Genomic DNA, 23,363 nt, shown 5'->3' with positions numbered 1-23,363 from the left:
TGTTGTTATATGATTGTGTGTGTTGGTACTTTGGGGGAACTCACTAAGCTTTGGCTTACAGTTCCAGATTACTGTTTCAAGTACTTCTGATGATCGTGGAAAAGCAAAGACGTGATCGTGCATATCTCCCTACTGTTATGATATTGGAACTTGGGAAAAAGTCTGATTGTGTTTATACTTTTGAAATAATGGTTTTGTAAACACTTTATGGTTAAAATGGGTTGTTTTTGAAAATTTTAAATTTTTATGATTTTTGCGATGTTATAAATTCATTTCTATTGCATGTAAGCAACATAGTAAAACCCCGTGATTTAATGCAGTTTTACCGAGTTTCCTATAACAATTGAAAACAATAAACGTAAAGTGAATACTGAGAATACAGAAGAAATCAGAGAGAGAAAGAAAGAGAGAGAGAGAGAGAGAGAGAGAGAGAGAGAGAGAGAGATAGCTTCGAAATTCATGTGTAGAATATGCTCCCAGAGCGTTGTATTTATAGGTAGCTAAACCCTAGAAGGCAATAAATAGTCACCTCATGGTCAGCCCTATAGTAACCCTAGGGAGACGCCTTGCTCTCCAAGCAAGCCGTTTTCTGGACCTTCCAGATGATTTCATTAATTTTTATTAGTCTTACATGGTTTCTTTATAAATTAATGTCATTACAATTTAATTCTTTTGTTGTTAGATATAATGGTGATATAAATCTCAAGTGTGGCGTCCGAGTCTGCGTTTAACACATGTGGTAGAGTTGTAAGTGAGTATCAGACTAGTGTTGCCCAAGGATGCGACCAGATGTGATACCCTGATGATTGTTGAAATTTTCGTATGAAGCTCTTTTTTGTTATATGTTGTAGTTTGGCTTTACATTCCCTAAATTAACATGATACAAACAAGAAGAACAAGATAAAAATTGTCAGACTCGATGATTTCCTCCCAGTAAATGATGCAATTGTAGCTATCAGGTATTCCATGTGACTTATCCAGAATCTTGAATTTGAGGTACCACCCATAGTGGAAAGTTTAAAAAATATTGTTAGATTTCGTATCAGTTTCCCCTTAAGTTTACTCAAAATTTTCATATGATTTTCGTATTTATAGGTCACGAAAAAATATGTTGATTGCCTATGTCAATGAAATCATACCATCTGTCAACTGGTCTGATTACCTAGATGGGGTCAATGGGTGGTCAAGGTAAATAGTAAAAGTTAGTTATTTTGTTAATTACTTTTAAATATAATCTTTTGATAAATATTAACTTTCCTTTGGGAAATATCGATTTCCTATCCTATATATTCTATTTAATTATTATTTCTCTCTATTGTGATATTTAATTTTGTAATTTGCATGATTGCAGCCTCACAACAGTGATCGGCCAGATACATGTGAGTTTTTCCCTTAAATTATCATTGTGTATTTTGTTCACAGATTAAGATTAATCTATAAATAACTTTCTTTTTTGTTTTGTTTTTTTTTTCATTTTTGATATTTATTTCATGCTACATAAATGTGATCAACAATAACTTTAAATCCCTGCAAATTGTTTATGAGGTGTTAATGGATAAAGACACAGTCATCTAACTTATTCCCTTAAGCCAATTTGTTTATATCATGTCCATTAAGTAAAAACTAAATGTTTTCATGATTTAAAATTTACTTTACTCATGGTGACAATATCAGGAACCACATCATGTGTTTGGAGTATTTGCAATAAGTTATCAAAATGGGACAAAAAGGCAAAAATGTCCAAAATAGGCATTTTTGCTTTTATAAAGCCCATGTTTAGGTTAAATGCAAATTCTTATTTTTTTTAAAGTCCATGATTTGGCTGAATGGAAGTATATACCTATTTTTCGCTTTAACCATGTATTTATAAATATCAATCACAAGATTATGTACTACCACTTGGAGATCTTCAAGAAAGTTGATGTCATAATTTTTCCAAGTCCTAGGTGGTATATTGCTATTTTCTTTATATTTGTTGAAATGGCCCATTTTCATATCTTTGTAATGATTTTTCATATACCCTTATTTTACTGTTTAATAAAACTTTTGATCCATCACAATTACATTATTTGTAATGTACCAAACAAAAAAATTATTCTTTGAATTGTACACTATATATTTCTGGGAACACTTTCTAACTCTATCACCCGTAACGCGAGAATCTTCCCTAGTTTTTTTTAAATGTTATTTTTAAAATATCTATAACTTCCTAAATATTAATTAAATATTAATCAATTTTAATCTTTAATTTTTAATTAATAAATATGCTTTTGTTTTGTAAAATACTTTATATAGCCTCTTATTATTATTTTTTTCTTTTGTTTTTAAGCATATACAGTATTTTTAAAGTAAATAGTATCTACAATAAAATTAATTAAATTAAATGTGTAACAATAAGTATGGAGGGTCTTTTAAGAAAAAGAAAAAGAAAATATTACTTAGCAAATAAACAACAAAAAATATATATAATGTAAATGTTTTAAAATTATTCCAAGTTTTTTTATTAGAAGTTTATAAACTTTTAATATTTTTTTAATACAACGTTTTAAACTAGTATTTAACGAAAATATTTTAAAATGTTATAAAAAAATTATAAATTATCATACAAAATTTGTGAAACACTTTAAAAATGTTATAAAATAAAGTTTAGAAATAAATGTATGAAAGTTATAAAAAAAATTGTATGAAAATATAAAAAAAAAATGTTTATAAATTTTTTAGTTTAAAAGCACTTGTATTAAAATTATATGAACATATAAAAATGTTTAAAAAGAAATTATAATCAAAGTTTAAAACATTGTATTAAGAAAACCTATAAAAAAATTATAGGAAAATATAAAAAATCTTAAGAAATTTGTTTTAAAAAAAGATTGTTCTAGACATTTTTTTTGTACACATTTGACCATTTAACAATTATATGGTTAAATATGTAAAAAAATGAAGTTGTTTAAATGTGAACAAGACGAAAAGGTAATTACCTTGCAACTCATTTTCCCTTATTAGTTGCTCAACATCTCGCTTACTGTCTCTGCCGTGGATATATATATATATATATATATATATATATATATATATATATATATATATATATATATATATATATATATATATATATATATATATATATATATATATATATATATATATATATATATATATATTCATAAAAAACATATTCTAATTATTAGATATAATATTTTTCTAGCTAGAATTCAAATTAATATGTAACATTATGTGTATACGCGACTGTGTATGATATGGTCCTTAATGGGTTTTGGTTACTATACTCAATGTGACGTAGACGAAAGTGATATTGAATTCTCATAGGTTTTCGCTGCATGTGAATAGGCGGTATCGTGTAAATAAATAAACAAAGTGTATTGAATTGTTTTAGGCCTTGCTGTCATTAGTATGTGTTGCTAGTTTCTTATAGTGTAAACATACCGAATCTTCAAGTTTAGAGTACATTATGTATTGTATATTGTTTATTGCATGTGTGTGGTCCTGATATAAATTGGTGCAGCATAGAGTTTTTTAAGGTGCTCCTGTTGCTATGGAATTACCAGATTTCCCAGACTATTTTGGGGTACGCTGCATGTGTTTAGCCTTTAGAGCTAGGAAATTGTATATTTACTACATTTAAGCGAAGTGGTCCTACTTTCCACCTTATTTTTCCAAAACCATGCTTCCATTTTTTTATCTCACCACCTATGTGGGATTTATAGAGTATATATTAGACACTTTCCTTGTATCCAAATCGATTTGTTAAAAGCATACAAAAATTCCCAACTACATTTTTTACGTAATAATAGAGAAACTAGTATCAACAAGATATTTAATTTTGATATTAGAAAAAAGTAGTCAAATACATTGTAATAATTGGAACTTTGAACACTTGAAGTCTTCTATGTTTTTATGATGCGAGTTAAGGGTAATTGACGAAGGTAACTATTGATATTTAAATGTTGATTGAGGTCATTATTTAAAGCTTAAGCTCAAGCATCATCTTTGACTCATTAAACGAGCCGATCTCGAGTCATTCAACAAGTCAATCTCAATTTGCTCAACTCATTTACATCATCAATGTTAATAAGTTTTTAAATGACTAATTGGTTTTATACTACAAAAGGGAACTTGCCGAAAATATCAGCTTATAGGCAATTGTGCAAAAGTTCATAGACACAAAAGGTCGACGAGTTCCACTTTGATGAGTGATATAAAATATTTCATATTAATTGTTTTGTTTAACATTTTGATGTCATATCAACTAGACACCATATTTTCCCATGAACGATAATTGTATTCCATCACCAAATATATATATATGATATAAGAATTGGGCTACGCTAAAACATTGCAGGCTACATACAATGGGTCAAATAAGATTAAAATAAATACAATAAGTAGAAGATTATATGTCTAACAGCCCCCAGCAGTTGGAACGGGAGTTCATGATCGGATGTTTAGATTGGATCTGAAGTCAAGAAATAACGGAGATGGAAGCCCTTTGGTGAAAACATCTGCATACTAAAAGGAGGATGGCACATGTACGTTGATGATCGAAGAGAGATAGACAACACTCACATTATCACAGTAAACAAGTGTGGCTGAGAGGAGGATATAAAAGTTCACGTAAGAGATTCGAAGTCAGCTAGTCTCAACCATCGCATTAGCAACACCTATGTACTCAGCTTTGGCACTGGACCGAGAAGTTGTACTATGTCTCTTAGACGACCAAGAAAGAAGATTAGGTCCAATAAAAACACAGTATCCAGATGTGGATCGTCAGGTTCTGGAGAAACCGGCTAAGCAGCAGCAGAATATGCAACCAAACCTCAAGAAAGAGATGCATATAACAACAAACCATTATCAAGAGTGCCCCGAATATACCTTAGAATGCGTTTAAGAGCCGAGAAGTGAGTTTCCTGAGGATCATGCATAAACAAACACACTTGTTGAACTGCATATTTAATGTCCGGGCGAGTCAAGGTCAAATATTGAAGTGCTCATACGAGACTGCGGTTGTGTGCAGGTCATTAACTAGTGGGCCAGTGTCTTCAAGTTTAGCTGATGTATCTGCAAGAGTACGGGCCGGCTTGCAATTAAGCATGTGAGCATGCTCTAGAATCTTAGTAGCATATTTTTGTTGAAATAAAAACATTCCTTGACGATCTCGTGATACGGCAATGCCTAAAAAATAATTCAGAGAACCCAAATTTGACATGGCAAACTTTGAGCGTAAAGTAGAAATGATATGTTGGAGGAGACCCGTAGAGGAGGATGTCAAGACAATATTATCGACATATAAAAGAAGATATGCAAGCTGATCACCCTGTCTATAAATAAATAAAGAAGAATCATAGCGACTGCTAGAAAAACCGTGGCATGTGATGAACTGAGCAAAATGGTGATACCAAGCCCGCGACGCCTGTTTGAGTCTATAAAGTGAATTTTTAAGTAAAAAAAACATGATTGGGATGTGACATGTCATGAAACCCCGAAGGTTGATGCATGTTGATAGTCTCCTGAAGATGACCATGAAGGAAGGCATTTTTAAACTAGCCAATGGTGGGAGATATTCTTTGACAGAAGGTCAGAGAGTAAATGTTGGAAGAGGGTTTTTGAGATGTAGGGATCACAGCTCTGATACCAAGTTAACAAAAGTATTTTGTCGTGAATTACCCTTAGGTATTGATATCGTTATATATACATAGAGATGATTACAACAATATTAGATCCTAAGATAATGAATCTCATCTATATCTATACATTAAATCATATATGATAGCTAAATAGTCAATTCTTATCTTTTTTACACTTTTTGGTGTTTATGTAGCGTACAAATATCACTATCAACTACAAATACTAAATCTATACACGTTACATTTGTGGTGTGGTTATTCAACCATCTGGTTGTTTTGTCGTTAAGTAATCATTCTCTACATATATACGAAGCAAAATCAATTAATTAATCAATCAAATTGTTTCACTAACACATTTTTTCCCTAGTTCATGAAAGGGTTTGATGGTTTTGTGTACCCAGGGATTGAGTCAACTATAATGAGAGCAAGAATTGGCTGATCCCCTGGTTTAGCTGGTCTGTTGATATTTTGGTTGGCGATACTGAGTGCTGAGACGGGATTGATGAAGAAGTCTGACATTCTACACTTATACCCTAGTTAAGTGGAAACAAATGTGGTCAATGTTATAGGAATATTATTAGCACTCCTTGGGGTTTCTGTAACCCTTGTTATGAGTAGATATTTATATTGATCATCAGTGTGGTTGTAAACTTGTAATACTGCATGGTTAGACTAGACTACCAACTAATTAAGACATCCAAATGTAATTTGGTCAGTGCCGGTCCAAACGGTGAGCGACTCGGACGACCGCTCAGAGCCTACAACTCGAGGGGCCCAAAAATTCTAGAATATATATATATATATATATATATATATATATATATATATAATTAGGGACCCAAAGTTAGTCCAAAATCACATTAACCCAATTACCCAAACAAATTAATAAAATGGGCCGCTTCAATCTTGATGTCGCTGAAGTAATAGGAACGAGACTAAGGAAGGTAGAAGGGAAGTAGGATTAAAAGTTGTTTCATTTTTTGGAATTGTGCAACGCCTTACGGTTAGTAATACACCACTTTCTTTTGAAAAAGTTGTTTTATTTTTTGGAATTGTGCAACGCCTTTATACATTATTTTCTAGTTTTACTAAAAGATGGAAAATATTATTAGATAATGTTACAGCTTTAACATTACAATCATTATTTAATACTCGTTGGAAAATATGATTAAAAGTATAAAAGCAATTAGATTTCAAGCTCTTCAAATAAAAGTTGTTTTGCTAACATTAAGTAAAACACGTGATAACCCGAAGTCAAAAAGTGAAAGCTTACTTAAATCTTTTGGGAAATTTGAATTTTTAGTTGGTATGAAATTTTATTTGCAATTAATATTGTAAGTAAAAAGTTACGATCTAAATCTATTTGTATTGATACTCCTGTTAACCAAATAGAAATTATTATGAAGTTGTTTGAAAATTATAAAAATGAAGGTTTTACATCATGGATATTGCTAAAACTATTGCACTTGATATGGGTGTAGAGTCTACATTTCTATCAAAACTATTGCACTTGCTAAAACTATTGCACTTGATATGGGTGTAGAGTCTACATTTCTATCAAAACGTTCGTATTGTTAGAAAAAACAATTTGATGAAAATAATCATGAAGAAGAAACACAATCGGTTGAAAAGTATTTAAAAGTTAATTATTTTTTGGTTGTTGTGGATATTTAAAATTTAATTATTTTTTATTGTTGTGGATACTACAATTTAGATTTGTTATGTGCGGGTCACTTGTCAAATTAAAAAGATTAATATATTCTTATCTAATTTTTTTTTAATTTTAATTGTATTATTTACTATTTATTTATATATTCATAAAGGTAATACCCAACTTTTTTACCCTAACCTCCTCATTCTCTTCTTTCATTTCTTCCTTTCACTTTCCCAGTTTCCTGTCACCTCTCGTAGTCGTACTCCATCGAGCAACAACTTCTTCTCACCGATCGCCCCAGCACCACCGTCAAACATTGTCAAATCGCCGGAAAAACTCGAACAGGAACCATGTCGCCAGAGAAGGGAGAGGCCTGGCATCCCTTTATCGGCGCTTCTTCTTCTCGCTGTCGTGGAGTCGGGATCTCAGCCTGAACTGTTTTTTCGGCCTCCACAACTCCTACAGCCTCAGCACCTCCGGGCTTCGGCCATTTTCTTTCAGTATTCCACCTCTGCAGTGTCTGTTACTTAGTAAGTCCAGATTTGTTCTTTCTTCTTCAATTTCGTAAACTATTTTCGTTCCTTATATTATCAGAGGTTTAGATTTTCTTTAGGGTACTTATTAAAAGAAGTAGGTAATACACTGTGTATATGTATGTTCTAGCTGTGTCCGTGTCTATGAAACGAAAAGGAGGATTTCTATTCTTTAAAAAGAAACTCTATAGTACAATCTATGAATGCAGCTTTTTTTTTTTTTTTATTTGGTTCTTGTTATATTATTGTTTCTATTTGTTTTGTAGGGTTAATGATTTACTTTTATTTTGTTATTATATTTAATGTAAATAACTTCATAATTTTAGTTGTATTTTTTTGTTTTAATCAAATTCTATTTTTTTTTTTTATCTTTTTCATTACCGTTTGTTAATTTTTGTATATGATGTATTAAAATGGAAAAACAATCAACTTCAAATATTCAAGAGGTTAATAAGTTCTATTTCGGAGAATGATGTAAGAATATATCATATTAATCTCCTTGTTCATAATTTTGATATGTAATAAATTTGATTCAAAAATGTAATCTGTTTTTAAGATTTTTTTTAGCTTTGATTTCCGCCCCCTAGTTTGATCAATTAATGCAAATCTCCACTCTCAAGTTAATTAAATATGAGTTCAACATCTTCCATGGTTAACGACAACAACTCACGAATCTTTCTTTTGCAAGGTTTCCACTAGAGTCACGATCAAAATGAGCTATTTGAGTTTGCTTACGCATTTGTTAGCAATATCACTCGCTTCCCTTGTTATCTATTGGCTCATAACCTTCAGAAATGGCTTCGGTCTCTTCAACCCTTCAACAGATCTCATGTTCAACGTAAGTTTCAACACTAAAAGTGATCCCGTTATCAAACTTAATTAATATAGATTTTCATTATTCTAAGTCTAGTTTTCATATACTATTGTATTTAATTTGCAGTGGCATCCGCTTCTCATGATACTCGGATTCATCATCTTTTCAGCCGAAGGTAAAAAAATCCAATTAATTACTGCTTGAGTCTAGCTATATTATTATATTTATTACTTTGAATCAGCAATGATTGCATACAAGGCGATTCGAGGAACAAGACAATCACTTAAACGAGTTCACCTAACATTGCATTCGATCGCACTTGTCACTGGGCTTTGTGGTGTTTATGCAGCATGCAAATATCACTATCAACTCCAAGTACCACATTTGTACACGTTACATTCGTGGTATGGTTATTCAACCATCTGGTTATTTTGTCTTCAGGTAATCATTCTCTACATATATATACGAAGCAAAATCAACTAATAACACATTATTATTTTTTTCCCTAGTTCATGTTAGGGGTTGATGATTTTGTGTACCCGGGGAATGAGTCAGGAATTGGGCGATCCCATGGTTTAGCTGGCCTGCTGATATTTTGGTTGGCGATACTGAGTGCTGGGACTGGATTGATGAAGAAATCTGACATTCTACACTTGTACCCTGGTCAAGTGGAAACGAATGTGGTTTAATGTTATAGGAGTATTAGTAGCACTCCTTGGGGTTTCTGTAACCCTAGTTATGAGTCGATATTTATATTGATCATTAGTGTGGTTGTAAACTTGTAATACTGCATGGTTAGACTAGACTACCGACTAATTAAGACATCCAAATGTAATTTGGTGATTTTAAATGTATGTGCGTAGTATGATTTAGCAAGATAAATATTATTCCTATTTCAAAATCATGTTAATTAATTCTAATTGAATCAATATGTAATGTGCCACACAATTTAGGACACCTTGGTCATTTCATAAGAAAGTATAATGTACCTTATGGGTAAGACTTTGGACCAATAGATACAACTAATACAATTAGAATAGATTGGGGTGTACGATATGTGGGAGTAATTGTCTTTACAAACACATAAAAAAATGTTACTATATGTTATGCGCTTATTTGTGGGGATAGATGTGTGTTTAAATCAATACGTATAATTTGTTTGGTAGATGAAATTAGGCTATGACATAAAAAGATAAAGTTAATCTTAGCGTCATATAAGTAATTATAATTTTGGTTTGATATATGGAAATAATTACTGAGGCTTTACTAAATGCTAAAGGACTATACACAACCCTTAGTCGTAAATTAATTGAATAAAGTTTAATAACATCTATACAATCATCTTATCAAAATATAACCCAATATTATGCCATAATTCTCAATACCAAAATGCCTAAGTTTCATATTTCTTAGGATTCTTTTAGTTTAAAAGATTTAAATACCATCAATTCTATAAAATTTATTAAAAATATAACTTCAATACTTTAAATAAACCTTGACATTGATCACTTTTATTGAATTACAAAAATATCACTTCTATTAATTAAATTCACTAAACCCCTTATGGTATCATAAAAACATCATTCTTATGTTTAAAATGTCAAAACGTTTAACTTCAATTTACAGGTGTTACATTAAAACTATATTGGTTTTAAATTTATACAAATATTTAAATTCATATATACTTGTTGCAAGTAAAAGAATGTGATATGTGTTTATAACTTTCTGAAGCGTTATAAATACAATTTTCTATTTGAGGCACAACCTATTTTTCCTGATACGTTTGACATTTTACCTATAAAAAATATATATTTTATAGAAATAATTACAATATCTTAGAGTTCATAACTCATCTTATGTAAATATTCCAGAGAGAAACACCTATATGCAAACATTGGTAAGTTATAGGATTTTAATTTCACTACTACAAAACAGCACATAAGACTCGCCATATAGGACCCGGTTTTTGAAAAAACCGGGTTATATAGTGCAAAAACCGGGCTTTATATTGAAAATCATGGTATGTCACGGTTTATAGTAAAGAACCGGGTTATATGTTCGCTATTACAAATGAGCGCGAAGGCACACCATAAGATCCGGTTGTTTAAAAAACCGGGTTCTAAAATACAAAAACCGGAATTAAAAGGATAAACTTTATAAGACCCGTTTTTCATTAAGAAACCGGGATCTATTGTGAAACTAAAAAATCTAAACCCGTTTTTCAGCAACCGGGTTTTTTTTTAGCTTAGCAAAACTTGGCACCTTTTGAACCTATTCCTTATCTGCAACACCAAAGAAAATTAATTAGGAGATTTAAAGGTTAAACCTTATCAAACAGGTAAAAACCAGATAAAACTATCGATCATATATTAATTTTAAAGCTAACTTTTAAGATTATCACTAAAAAGCAAATAAGATTATCAGATGAAAACCACTTTCTGAAAAAGATAATAATAAAAATAACAAACAAGATTATCACGTTAGACAAATCATGAAACAAAATCTATATTTTTTAACTTTATCAAATAATGATAACATAATTTTCATTACTTTAGGGAATTGGTTAGTTTATTGCTATATATCATAGTTATTCCACCATGAACCCATACACCCATAAAGAAGCTCAGAGGACGAGAAGAAACTAGAATCTGTTTTGTATGTATCTGTTACTTTTAATAGTATTACACTTCATCTGCAATTCCACTACATTAAAGATGACATATGTTGACACAGATTTTATTGTTAACTTATAACAGGTAGAAAAACAAGACAAGCCACATAAACGAGAAGGGGATTGTAAGCTACAACAGAAGTATTCTTATTCCTTAGTTATTGGTACGTATTTCTAATTGTAGTGTTTATCAACAGCTTTACATTTGTTGATTTGTTGAAATTCCAATGAATTAAAAATAGCATATTTGGACACAAAAATAAAAATTTGTTTATGTATGCAGAAAAGTTGAGACCTCAGATCATGAATGGTGGGAAAGTGTAAACTACGATACAATTACTATTCTTTTTTTAAGTCTTGGTATGTATTCGTAATCCTATTGTTTGCTTTTATTAGCTTTACCATTTTCTGTATAATATGTGATTAGTTGGTTTTGGAAATATAAATATTGTTTTCAATAAACATAAATTTATGAGAAGTAAAGGGAAGCAAAAAAAGTAGTAATCCTTATTACCTGCAAAAAGGTGATAGTATGATAGTAGGACGAAAATCTCCTTGTGATATGGAACTTAAGGTTAAGAGAGCCTATAATATAACCAATCACACAACAAATACAGATAAGAACATGTACATAATACTAATTCAAGAAGCTACTTTAACAACATTAGAAACCAAAAGATTCATAGTGAACTCTGAGTCCGAAGTTAAGATTGCAGATATGCATTACACTATAGTGTTCATATTTTCTTCCAAAAGTGGCTTGAGTATACCCGCATTACTCTTGGTTTGGGAACTTTTTGTGCTAGTATTTCCCATCTGTATCAGAGTAGGTTTTCATTGTATGACACAAGGCATTCTGCAACACAAAAACAAGATACTTATATTACTACTTGTATATCACTGCCAAATAATTATAAAATTAAAAAAAAAATAGGGAGAGAGAGTTGCCTGTGCATCTTCAGTCATTGAATTTGCATCATCAAGGATGATAATCTTAAAAGGTGGGCAAGGATAACCATAACACCTGCATCACAATATTAATCAAACTGTGGCTATGATATGATAGAATAAAAGTCAAATAAAACTCATATGAGAGAGGTACTCAGAAAGTAATAAAAGAAGGTAAACTATATTTGAGTTACACCTTGTATACCCTTGATGCCCAGAACCAACAGCAACTGCAACAAAATTCTTAATTTTAGATATTGTATACACTGATTCCACACTCATAACTATCATTCAGCTCAAGAACCCTGCATTTGTACAGTTCCTGACTGTAAAACCAAATAAACAGCACTAAATGACAATTAACAATACCTAAAATTCCCAAGCAGATCTTATTAAATTTAGGGCGGATTTTTTCATGACATTCTTTTACTAATGTTCATCAGTCAAACTAGCTAACAAGAAAATTACCAGAAAGAAACTAAAACAAACAAAAAAAAAAGTTCAAATATATAGTGCTGCTTAACAATGGCGAGGGCAGTGGTAGTTTTGCCGGTTCCAGGTATGTCATTAAAAAGCATGTGTGGACACTGCACCAACAAATCAACTCAACTCAATAACAGAGATCATGAAAAATCTTGGATTTTTAGTTTCAATAGCGCAATAGATGAGAAAACTAATATCAATTTCGAGTTGAAATGACCACGTTTGAAAGTCATGGATAGATAGATCGAAAATTCTCTCGAAATTGAAATAGAAAACACTAAAAATATTTTTTGAATAATACAAGCGGCTTTTACATTTGCGGTCTCGAGCGTCTTGGTGAGGACTCGGAACATCTTGGTGAGCAACATCTTTGACTCGCCTGGGTCGGCTGGAATACTGATTTTACACGCATACATACAACAAAACATAAATCAGCTGATAGGAAACAAAAAACAAAGAGAGATAGTTGTTATTTCTCTCCCCAAGGTCGAGATCTCTTCAGCAATGGCGGCCTCCCCTCTCACGCTCTAATTTTCCCACACTTTTGTTTTTGTTTGAGGAGGAAAAGTAGTAAATATGAATAGGTTAAGTTCTAGTTATATAAAGTAACAGGGAATCGGCTGTTTTGGGGGAAAAATCCCCCACGAGATCATTACTGTGGGAGGTTTTGAAGTTGGGGAAGAGATCTGAAGATGAAGATGAGATATGTGTTTGTTTCGTATGCCTGATAAAAAAAAGACATTTAACAGAGATGAGAAAGACGCGGGAAAACAAAGAAAGTATTCCCGCTAAATATTTTATTTTTTATTTATGCATTCTATTTTTTAAGGGTATTTTTTTATTTATATGCATTCTATTTTCTAAAGGTATTTTTATCTCTCTATCAATTTTTATGAATTATTATTAAGTCTAACATACCAAAAATATGAGTAAATAATTTGTTTTATTATTAAAACTAAATCGAAATAATAAATAGTAACAAGTTGTTTAATTATCTTATTTATGTTAATTGATTAATCGTGTTTTTTTATCATCATATTTAATCCAATAATAATGATAATAATAATTTATTTTACTATCTAATTTGTTATATTACTTGATTTATTGTTCGTTTTAACATTACAAGAATATTAATCTAACTTAGGAAATAATATATTTTTATTACTGACAAGCACTCGATACTATTTTTTAACAGGAATATTGTATTAGGTATGTTACATATGCCTTTGGATCCATTGGTTGTCCTACATGCATGCTACTAATATATACTGCGTGTAATGACAGATGGATCGTAGTTACTAGATGTATGGAATTAAACGTTCATGCGATGAATATTTGGCGTGTTTGAGTGGTTTTCTTAAAGTTGCAGAGGAGAATCGGGTGAATAAAGGAGAAAACTATATATGGTGTCCTTGTGTAGATTGTCAGAATTGTTGTATGTACACTGATTCTGCCAAAATAGAAGAGCATTTGATAATTCGTGGGTTTATGAGAGATTATACGTGTTGGTCACGACATGGTGAGATATTGGTTGATCATAATGTAGCCCCTTCTGAGTATAACGATGATATTGATGATACAAACGATAACAACTATGATAACTTATCTGGAATGTTACATGATTGTGAAGACAGTGTTGCTGAAGATGATTATGAAAAATTTCAACAATTATTTGATGAATCAGAAAAACCGTTATACATTGGGTGTACAAAGTTTACCAAACTATCCGCTGTGTTGAAATTGATTAACTTAAAAGCAAACAATGGTTGGAGTGATACAAGCTTCACAAGTCTTCTAAAGATTTTGCATGAGATGCTTCCGGATGATAACGAGTTACCTATGTCCACTTACCAAGCAAAAAAATTGATGTGTCCAATGGGAATGGAAATTGAAAGAATACATGCTTGCCCAAATGATTGTATGTTGTATCGAAACGAATATGCAGATCTACATAGTTGTATTACATGTGGTACATCACGATACAAAAGGAAAAATCCTACAGAAGAAAACAATAATATGAGAGCGAGTGGACCGCCTGCTAAAGTCTTATGGTATTTGCCTATCATTCCAAGATTAAAACGGTTATTTGCAAACGCTAAAGATGCAAAGTTAATGCGATGGCATGCTGAGCGTACAATAGACAACAAAATAAGGCATGTTGCAGATTCTCCTCAATGGAGAAATATCAATTCTAATTTTGAAGAGTTTGGTCAGGATATTAGAAATATTAGGTTTGGACTTAGTTCTGACGGCATTAATCCATTTGGAAGCTTAAGCAGTCGCCATAGTACATGGCCAGTTCTTCTTTGCATCTACAATCTTCCGCCTTGGTTATGCATGAAAAGAAGATACATCATGATGTCGTTACTAATTCAAGGTCCAAAACAACCGGGAAATGATATCGATGTTTATTTAGCTCCATTAATTGAGGACATGAAAAATTTGTGGAGTCCGGGTGTCGAAGTGTATGATGCATATAGTGGGGAAAATTTCCAACTTCGGGCCATGATTTATTGCACGATAAATGATTTTCCAGCATATGGGAATTTGTCTGGATATAGCACAAAAGGAGCAAATGCATGTCCAATTTGTGAAGATGACACACAGTCGTTCTGGTTGACAAATTGCAAGAAAAATGTATATATGGATCATCGAAGATATCTTCCAAAAAATCACCCATATCGCAAGAAAAAAAAAGGTGTTCAATGGTAAAACCGAGGAGAGGACAGCAAGGAAACCATTACGAGGAGAAACTGTATTTTCTCGTGTTGAAAATCTAAACGTTACATTCGGAAAATTCAAAGGTAATGGCAAAGGAAAACGTAAACGTAAACGTACTGGTATAACTCCTCCCAAAATTATTTGGAAGAAAAGATCTATATTTTGGGAGTTACCATACTGGAAACACTTGCAGGTTCGCCATTGTCTTGACATTATGCATATTGAAAAAAATGTTTGTGAAAGCTTGATAGCCTTATTGTTAAACATCAAGGGAAAGTCAAAAGACGGGATTAATGTTCGAGAAGACATGATTGAAATGGGAATTCACCCCGAGCTTGCTCCTATTAGGAATCCTGGAAAGCGTACGTATCTGCCAGTAGTTTGTTATACCATGTCAAAGGATGAGAAAACAAAATTTTGTAAATGCTTACATGGTGTAAAGGTTCCATCGGGCTATTCGGCTAAGGATATATATTAAAAGTTCAATAAGCAAAAGGTATTAATTGAAACTTATATACAAATATAAAGGACTAAGCTTGAAAATTTCAAGCTATTTAAGGTAATGAAATCAAATGTATACGATAGAAAACAAATCAATCATTTACTTTTTAGATTTAGTCTTTCACAACCCTCGAGTTTTCTACTGCCGGTTATTACACCTTCTAGGGTCTATTCGTCATCTTCATTCCAGGTCTTTGGCCCCTCATCAAATATTCAGTTAAATACAATGTTCTATCGATTCAGCAAAGCTTATTGATTATTATCGAAGCTTATTGAGTACTCATATGAAACAATAGATTCCTAATAACGATTCATTTGGTGGTGCAAAAGACGTATATGAAGAAAAGGAAGGAAAGAAGAAAGCAGCGAGTTAATTTATGCTTTGTATTTATTACAAAAGAATTGCTTAGAAGGGCATAATTGTCCATTGTCTTTAAAAGTATGTGGATGAATCAAAAGTAACCGCGGCATTATCAGCTCCCTTTGGTAAATTTTTTGGATATCCCGCCATAACCCGCCACAAATTTTGGTAAAATCAAAACCCAATCACGTTGTTACTCCTACACCTCCCGTTCTTCTTCACTGCATCAAGCAACCGACGTTTCAAACTCCTGATCTCGTCGCGAGGGTCGTGATTCCGATTCCAGATACCATCGTTCTCGGTTCGATCGAGGTAACAATATCATAGTATTTTGTATCTCTAGCAGTTTCGTTATCAGTGTCGTCTAAATACAAAAACTAGATGGTTCGATTGATCTTCTTTACTGTTAGATACTGTATCAAATTTAACCTTTCATGAATATGATCTCTGTCGATTTGATTATTATTACCAATTCTTTCCTCTTAGGTTGTGAGACGTATTTCTAATGGTTTTTGGTTGAATCAATTTTAATTTTGTGGTGAATCGTAATTTTATTCCGATGATTAATTTGTTGGTTTGGGGTTAGTAATTTTTGGATGTTTCCCTAATCAGTAAGTAAATTTGGATTGCTGCAAATTTTAGGTCAATAGTGCTTGTCTTGGATCACTTCATGTACAGGTAAAGGTTTGAGGCTTAAACATAACCAATCTTACATCCAAAATTACAATGTAACTCATTTTCTTTCCAAGTGATGAGGTACGGAGTACCCAAAATGCTTGAATGATACAATATCTTGTCATCACAGTTTCCTAGCATTAGCAAACCATTTTGTTTTTCTTTTGTAAATTTGTGATTTTGCTGCCTTTTGATGCAGTCATAGATTTTGCCTTTGCTTGATGTCGAATTGTTTCAGATGAGGGTAACAGCCAAAAATAACTAAAACTATTGTGATATCATGTGAATTGTTTTTGTAATCTGTTCAGGTAGGTGGTTGAGCTATTTGCAAATCATCTACAATAAAGATGATGAATGATCAGCCACAACAACAACCGGTGCCACAACCACAACCGAGGAAAAAAAGAACAGCCACACGTCTAAGGGATATAACAGAGCCACAAGAAGTTGAATTTAACAGTCTTGGTTAGCATTGTGGCAATAATCAAAATAAGTTCGCCAATGACTGCGGGGTTGTTACGAGAAAGTTAATTTCTATCGAATATCCGACTTGGAAGAAAGTGCCAGCAAATGAAAAGGAGAACTTATGGTTGACCATCAAGGTTTTTAATCTAATACACATTACATGTGCTTTCATTTAATTAATATATGTTACTAATAGCTTTTTTTTTTAAAAAAAAAAACAAAAACAAAAACGTTGGAAAATCCATGATGAAAACCGCAAATCATATGTGCTTATGACTTGCAACCACAAGTGGAGATCATACAAAAAGAGGCTTAAAAAGAATTTCTTGGTCAATGAGAATGAGAGAAATCCACTTGAAAGCTACTCATATCTGGAAAAGACTGCATTGCAAAAGTTTAAGGAAAGAATATCATCAACGGAATTCCAGGTTAGTAGGATATAATGTCTCTTGATAATATTAATCATTATGTTCCAGTTTTATAATTGTGGTTGTTGTTTTTTTCGGCAGGATATAAGTGAGAAAGCAAGGATGAGTTCAATGTGTAATACGAATCCAGCCCGAGTAGGCCCACATGGTTATCGGGGCAACAAAGCTAAGTGGGAACAAGAGAAGGCATCGGGTCAGTTGCCGTCACAGTTGTATGAGATAAAAAGCGAGCGTTCATTAGATTATGTGTTGGGGAGAAGATTTAAAAATGAGTCAGGGTCAAAAATAATACCACCTAACATGGAACCCATAGTAAAAAAGCTTGTAAGATTGCTCTTAATTTTGTTTTTTAAGATTTTGTTTTTAATTTTTTTGTCCAAGTAATTGTATGATTGTAATGTTGTTTGCATTAACAGATAGATGTCCAAAAAGAAATATTCGAAGGTGATCTGTTGCTGGGTCCCGGAGAGGATTTGTTGACTAAGGCAATAGGACCGGAGCACCCTGGTCGTACCAGGGCGGTGGGGCATGATATTGGCTTAAGAAAGGGGATGCAAGGACTTGACAAAAAGAAGAGGAAAGTCGTGGACAAAGATGTTGTTAGTAAGATGCAGGCGCAGTTAGATGAAACAAAAACCCAATTGGCAGAGTTAAGAGCAATGCTTGCGAAACAAGAGTGTAGGAACCAAGTCCCGAATAATGTATGCTTCGCTGTTCAAAACAATAGTTCTTGCTCGACGTCGACATTGGATGCTTTAGATACGATAAAGGTAATTCTTTATTATATCATCAACCTTTAATAATTAATAAAATCCACAACTCAATGAGTCAGTTTATTTATTTTTATCATTAATTCTAGTTGATTACATAAATTTATTATCATTATGTGGTACAAGTTGGGAAAATAGTAATAAAATTCACTTGTTTCTTGTTTCGGGCAAAACAAAGTATGAAAATAGATACATACTTGAGTTAGAGTTGATGACCAATCATAGTCTTTTATAATGTCCAAGTGTTTCAAAAAAGCTATAAAATATTCCCATGTATGTGTTATGTATCTGTTGATCAAACAATAAAACTAGATAAATAAAACTTGTGTAAAAATTATAGAATGGTCTTTATGTTACAAAAATTATAGAAATGGTCCCTGTAATTTTTCTACAATTTTTCTACAGAAATTGTCCCTGTAAGTTTTTTTTTATAGAAATGGTCCCTGTAAGTTTTTTTTTACAGAAATGGTCCCTATAAGTTTTTTTTACAGAAACGGTCCCTATAAGAAACAACTATGAATCCCTGAATTTACAAAAGAAGGCACTTTGCAGAAAAAATTACAAAAAACGTACCTCTAATGTATAGAAATGCAAACTTTAACACACACACACACACACACACACACACACACATATATATATATATATATATATATATATATATATATATATATATATATATATATATATATATATATATATATATAGCAGAAAAAAATTACAAAAAACTTACCTCTATTGTATAGAAATGCAAACTTTAACATATATATTGTTTTAATGTGTTAGGTTTATGTTTTTTGAATTTCTTGATATCATATTACTTTGAACTTTGCTGTCAAATTATGTTTTACATCGTATTTTCTAACATATTGACACATGAAATACACTACATGCTATATGATTGCAGACTATTACTCATTGTGATTTGGTGTTATCTTATGGTGATATGAACCAAAAGTGTATAGAAATGCAGAATTGGTCACTATGTTATACAAATGTACAATTATGGTCCATGTGTGATAGAAAATATACTAAAATAGTTCCAAACTTTTGTATTTAGAATATTTTACTATTTTAATGTGTTCGGCTTATGTTTTTTGAATTTCTTGATATCATTTTACTTTGATCTTTGATGTCAAATTATATTTTATATCAAATTTTCTAACATGTTGACACATTAAATACACTACATGTTATATGATTGCAGACTATTACTTGTTGTGATTTGGTGTTACCTTATGGTGATATGAACCAAAAATGTGCCAGAGGGATGGTCTTTCCTTATAATGATGGGTTAATTCACTCACTTCCTTTACGCGAAAATCACTTGAAGGTTATGATAGACAACATAGATGAAAGATATAAAGGTATTCCTGTTCCTGTGATGACAAATGAAGTTGGTACCCCAGAAGATGCAGTTGGCACTGTAATTCAATGGCCGCGGATCGCAATTGTTCTTAGTAAGGTACATCTTCATTATCCTTTAATTTTTTATCTACCATATATAAATTTTCTGAAAATGAGAGAATTCCCTATATGCTCCTATTAAACATAAAATTATTATATTTAGGCCGAAAAATAAAATATTTTGATGTTTAAGAATGGCATATACGACATTCTCGCTAATTAAAATGAGTTATTAATAGGAACAACAAAGCAAGGCGTCATCACAACAACAAATTCACACCACAAGTGCGTGACCATCAACCGCAAAGGCTGTTATGGAAAAAAACATGCCTAACCAAAAGATCAACAAACCAAGGCCAATAGAATCTCTTCGTGACCTTTTGAAGACCAACCTAGTGGTTCATGTGGTAGCCGATGCTGGACATCTAGAAGCTGGGGCGTTTGATTTTTCAGTTACATATGAAGATTATTATCGTTTGTTGAAAAAACAAACAGCTGATTTGTCCATCATAACAACTTGGCAGATGTAAGTGCATTCAAATTTTACTATTATTTGTTTCCATGATATTTTCTTTTTAGGCTGCTTATAAGATATGACTTGATTGGAAATTTTTTGTAATATTGTTTGTAGCCTTTTACAATTAATGCTTCAAAAACGTATGGGAAAGTGTGCTTTCCTAAACCCGTATAAGATTCTTGGGAAAGCCTGTCAGGAAACTCCGATTGATGTCGTCAATTATCTCGTTGATGCGATGCAACTTCATCATGGAAAATCGTTTCTTATCGCACCATACCTGCAAAAGTATCATATGTTGCTATCTATATTAATAGTTATTTTTTTGTGTGTTTTTATACTAAAATTTCAAAACATTACTAGTATGCATTGGGTCCTCTTGGTGATTTGCCCTTCAAATCATATTGTATACATTTTGGATTCTCTGATGAAGCCTATGAAAAATCCGGTTGACAACTACTACCTTCTCAAACTTTTGGAAAAGTAAGAAATTTTTTAATATGACATGAAAATAACATTCTTTCTATAAGTTTGAATACAACTCTGCTGCTTGTTTATTTTTAGGGCTTTTGAGAGGTATGAAAAGAACACATCAATTCCAATTGTATGGAAGCTCACTGAGGTAATTTATCTTATTACGTATCCACTAGTTAGATGTAGTTTCGTTTGTGATTTATGTTTACCTTTTATCACAATTTTAGTGCAACCAAGCTGGTGTATTGGAACGTGAGCTAAGTGGACATTATGTAATGAATTGGATCTTTGATTTCGTGTTGAACAGACAACATGGATTTCCGAGTAGAGTAAGTAATTCTAAAATAATCTTTTCTTTTAAAGCAAGAAACAAAGTGTTTCATTATTTAGTAGTTTTAATTTTATTTTCATATAGTTTGGTACCCTTTGGAATGACAAAATTGCATTTGAGGAAAAGGCGTTGGTTACAACTGTTGCTACATGGGCCAGAGAATTTCTGAAAAATTTTATGAATGATGTGGTTGTCTAAAAGTGCATATAAGGTTAGTTGTTAATCTTTATAACATCCTACTTTTAGTTTAATGATTGTTTGCTAAATTCAACTCTGTTAAAATGATAGACAAAAAAACTAATTATTTGTTGTGTTTTGTTTTTTTAGTGAGGATGAAGGGTAGCTGTTGTGTTTTGCTTTTAAGTGAGGTTGGAGGATAGCTGCAACATTTGATTATTGGACAATACCTCTGCATGGGAAAACAATTTTATTTTTGAATTTATTTATGTAAGTTTGATGTACTTCGAAATGACCAAATCATGGAGTTTTTAGAAACACTTAAGCATGTTTTTATCGATGACCATAATGATTGGTTATTTAGCATGTTTATATTAATATAATTTGTTCATCAATTCATAATTTTTGTTTTGTTTTGAATGTGTGCTTTGAATGCAAGTATCAATTTGTGTTTTTTATATGGTTATTTGAATAAATTTGTCAACAATTTAATCCTTATAACCATGCTTTCTGGTGGTATTGTGGGTAGGCGGTTTTTGCAAGGCTGAAAAAAGACCCGGTTATATTCATGGAACCGGTCCATATTTAATCTTTATATGACCCGGTTTGAGGATTGGAACCGGGCTCTTTTAGCCATATATGACCCGGTTTTGTATGCTTAGACCGTGTCCTAATCTTCATATTTGACCAAAGATTGGGCGTTATGTTCCACTTATATGTCCCGGTTTTATGAACAACCGGTTTCTTTTGTGTTGGATAGGAGCCGGTTTTAAAACCGGGTTCTATTCGTTTTTTCACATAGGTCTCGCTGGCTTTAGGACCCGGTTCAAAACCGGGTTATTTAATTGAAATAACCGGGTCCTATAAGCTTTTTTGTAGTAACCAAGGCTATAGAGTGAAACCTTGTGGTTGTTGCTCTTATAATTTAATTTACACACACAAAACGTGATGCTTTCTGTGCTTTGTGCAACAAAAAAATTGTACTTTGGTGCATAGTCATACATATAACTATAGATGATGGCAATTTGATTGGCTACAGTTGACTGAAGTTAAGTTTTGTAATTTTGTAGTCAGTATAGTGAGACGCATAGGGTGTATATTTGTAGTGTAAGTGATATAACATGCATTTTAATGAGTTATTATTATTATTTTTTTCATAAATATGGTATTTTAAATTGATATTTCCCATACAATGTATATTTGAAAATAATACCTAAAATAGCAAAATCAGTTTTCAATGTGAAGAAACTGTAGGTGGGCCCAACTACTATAACTTTCTTTTAATCCCAAAAGCTATAGGGTCTAAAAATAACATGTTATTGCATTTTGGTAAATAATTTACTCACTAATGTTCAATGTCAATGTTGCCCTTAGGATAACAAATTTCCCATACTAGGTATATTTGAAAATAATACCTAAAATAGCAAAATCAGTTTTCAATGTGAAGAAACTCTAGGTGGGCCCAACTACTATAATTTTCTTTTAATCCCAAAAGGTATAGGGTCTAAAAATAACATGTTATTGCATTTTGGTAAATAATTTACTCACTAATGTTCAATGTCAATGTTGCCCTTAGGATAACAAATTTCCCATACTATGTATATTTGAAAATAATACCTAAAATAGCAAAATCAGTTTTCAATGTGAAGAAACTCTAGGTGGGCCCAACTACTATAACTTTCTTTTAATCCCAAAAGGTATAGGGTCTAAAAATAACATGCTATTGCATTTTGGTAAATAATTTACTCACTAATGTTCAATGTCAATGTTGCCCTTACGTTAACAACGGGTGTA

At 31.9% G+C, this 23,363-nt stretch overlaps 2 protein-coding genes, 1 long non-coding RNA gene and 1 other non-coding gene across 4 annotated transcripts; 2 read left to right on the top strand and 2 right to left on the bottom strand.

Moving 5' to 3' along the window:
* Nucleotides 1-7,475: 7,475 nt before the first annotated feature.
* LOC111879192 (transmembrane ascorbate ferrireductase 2) lies at nt 7,476-9,525 on the top strand. Its single transcript, XM_023875669.3, has 5 exons — nt 7,476-7,826; nt 8,518-8,667; nt 8,770-8,818; nt 8,885-9,084; nt 9,153-9,525. Exons 2-5 carry the CDS (start codon nt 8,542-8,544, stop codon nt 9,330-9,332), a joined length of 555 nt encoding a protein of 184 aa, XP_023731437.1. The 5' UTR covers nt 7,476-7,826; nt 8,518-8,541; the 3' UTR covers nt 9,333-9,525.
* Nucleotides 9,526-10,631: 1,106 nt separating this feature from the next.
* LOC128125918 (uncharacterized) lies at nt 10,632-12,170 on the bottom strand. Its single transcript, XR_008224372.1, has 2 exons — nt 11,829-12,170; nt 10,632-10,925 (listed from the first exon to the last, which is right to left on the bottom strand). It is a non-coding gene; the product is annotated as an uncharacterized LOC128125918 (long non-coding RNA).
* A 92-nt stretch (nt 12,171-12,262) lies between these two features.
* Nucleotides 12,263-13,466, bottom strand: LOC111879180 (uncharacterized). The gene is made up of 3 exons (XR_008224373.1): nt 13,060-13,466; nt 12,459-12,849; nt 12,263-12,338 (listed from the first exon to the last, which is right to left on the bottom strand). It is a non-coding gene; the product is annotated as an uncharacterized LOC111879180 (transcript).
* A 581-nt stretch (nt 13,467-14,047) lies between these two features.
* On the top strand, nt 14,048-15,944 carry LOC111879186 (uncharacterized). The gene is made up of 2 exons (XM_042902033.1): nt 14,048-15,382; nt 15,444-15,944. The coding sequence occupies exons 1-2, from the start codon at nt 14,048-14,050 to the stop codon at nt 15,942-15,944; spliced, it is 1,836 nt and encodes a 611-aa protein (XP_042757967.1).
* Nucleotides 15,945-23,363: the final 7,419 nt, after the last annotated feature.

Source organism: Lactuca sativa, chromosome 5, assembly GCF_002870075.4.
Source record: "Lactuca sativa cultivar Salinas chromosome 5, Lsat_Salinas_v11, whole genome shotgun sequence".
Classification (NCBI taxonomy): Eukaryota; Viridiplantae; Streptophyta; class Magnoliopsida; order Asterales; family Asteraceae; genus Lactuca; species Lactuca sativa.
The sequence above is the reverse complement of the archived record's forward strand: the minus strand, read 5'-3'. Positions and strand labels throughout refer to the sequence as shown.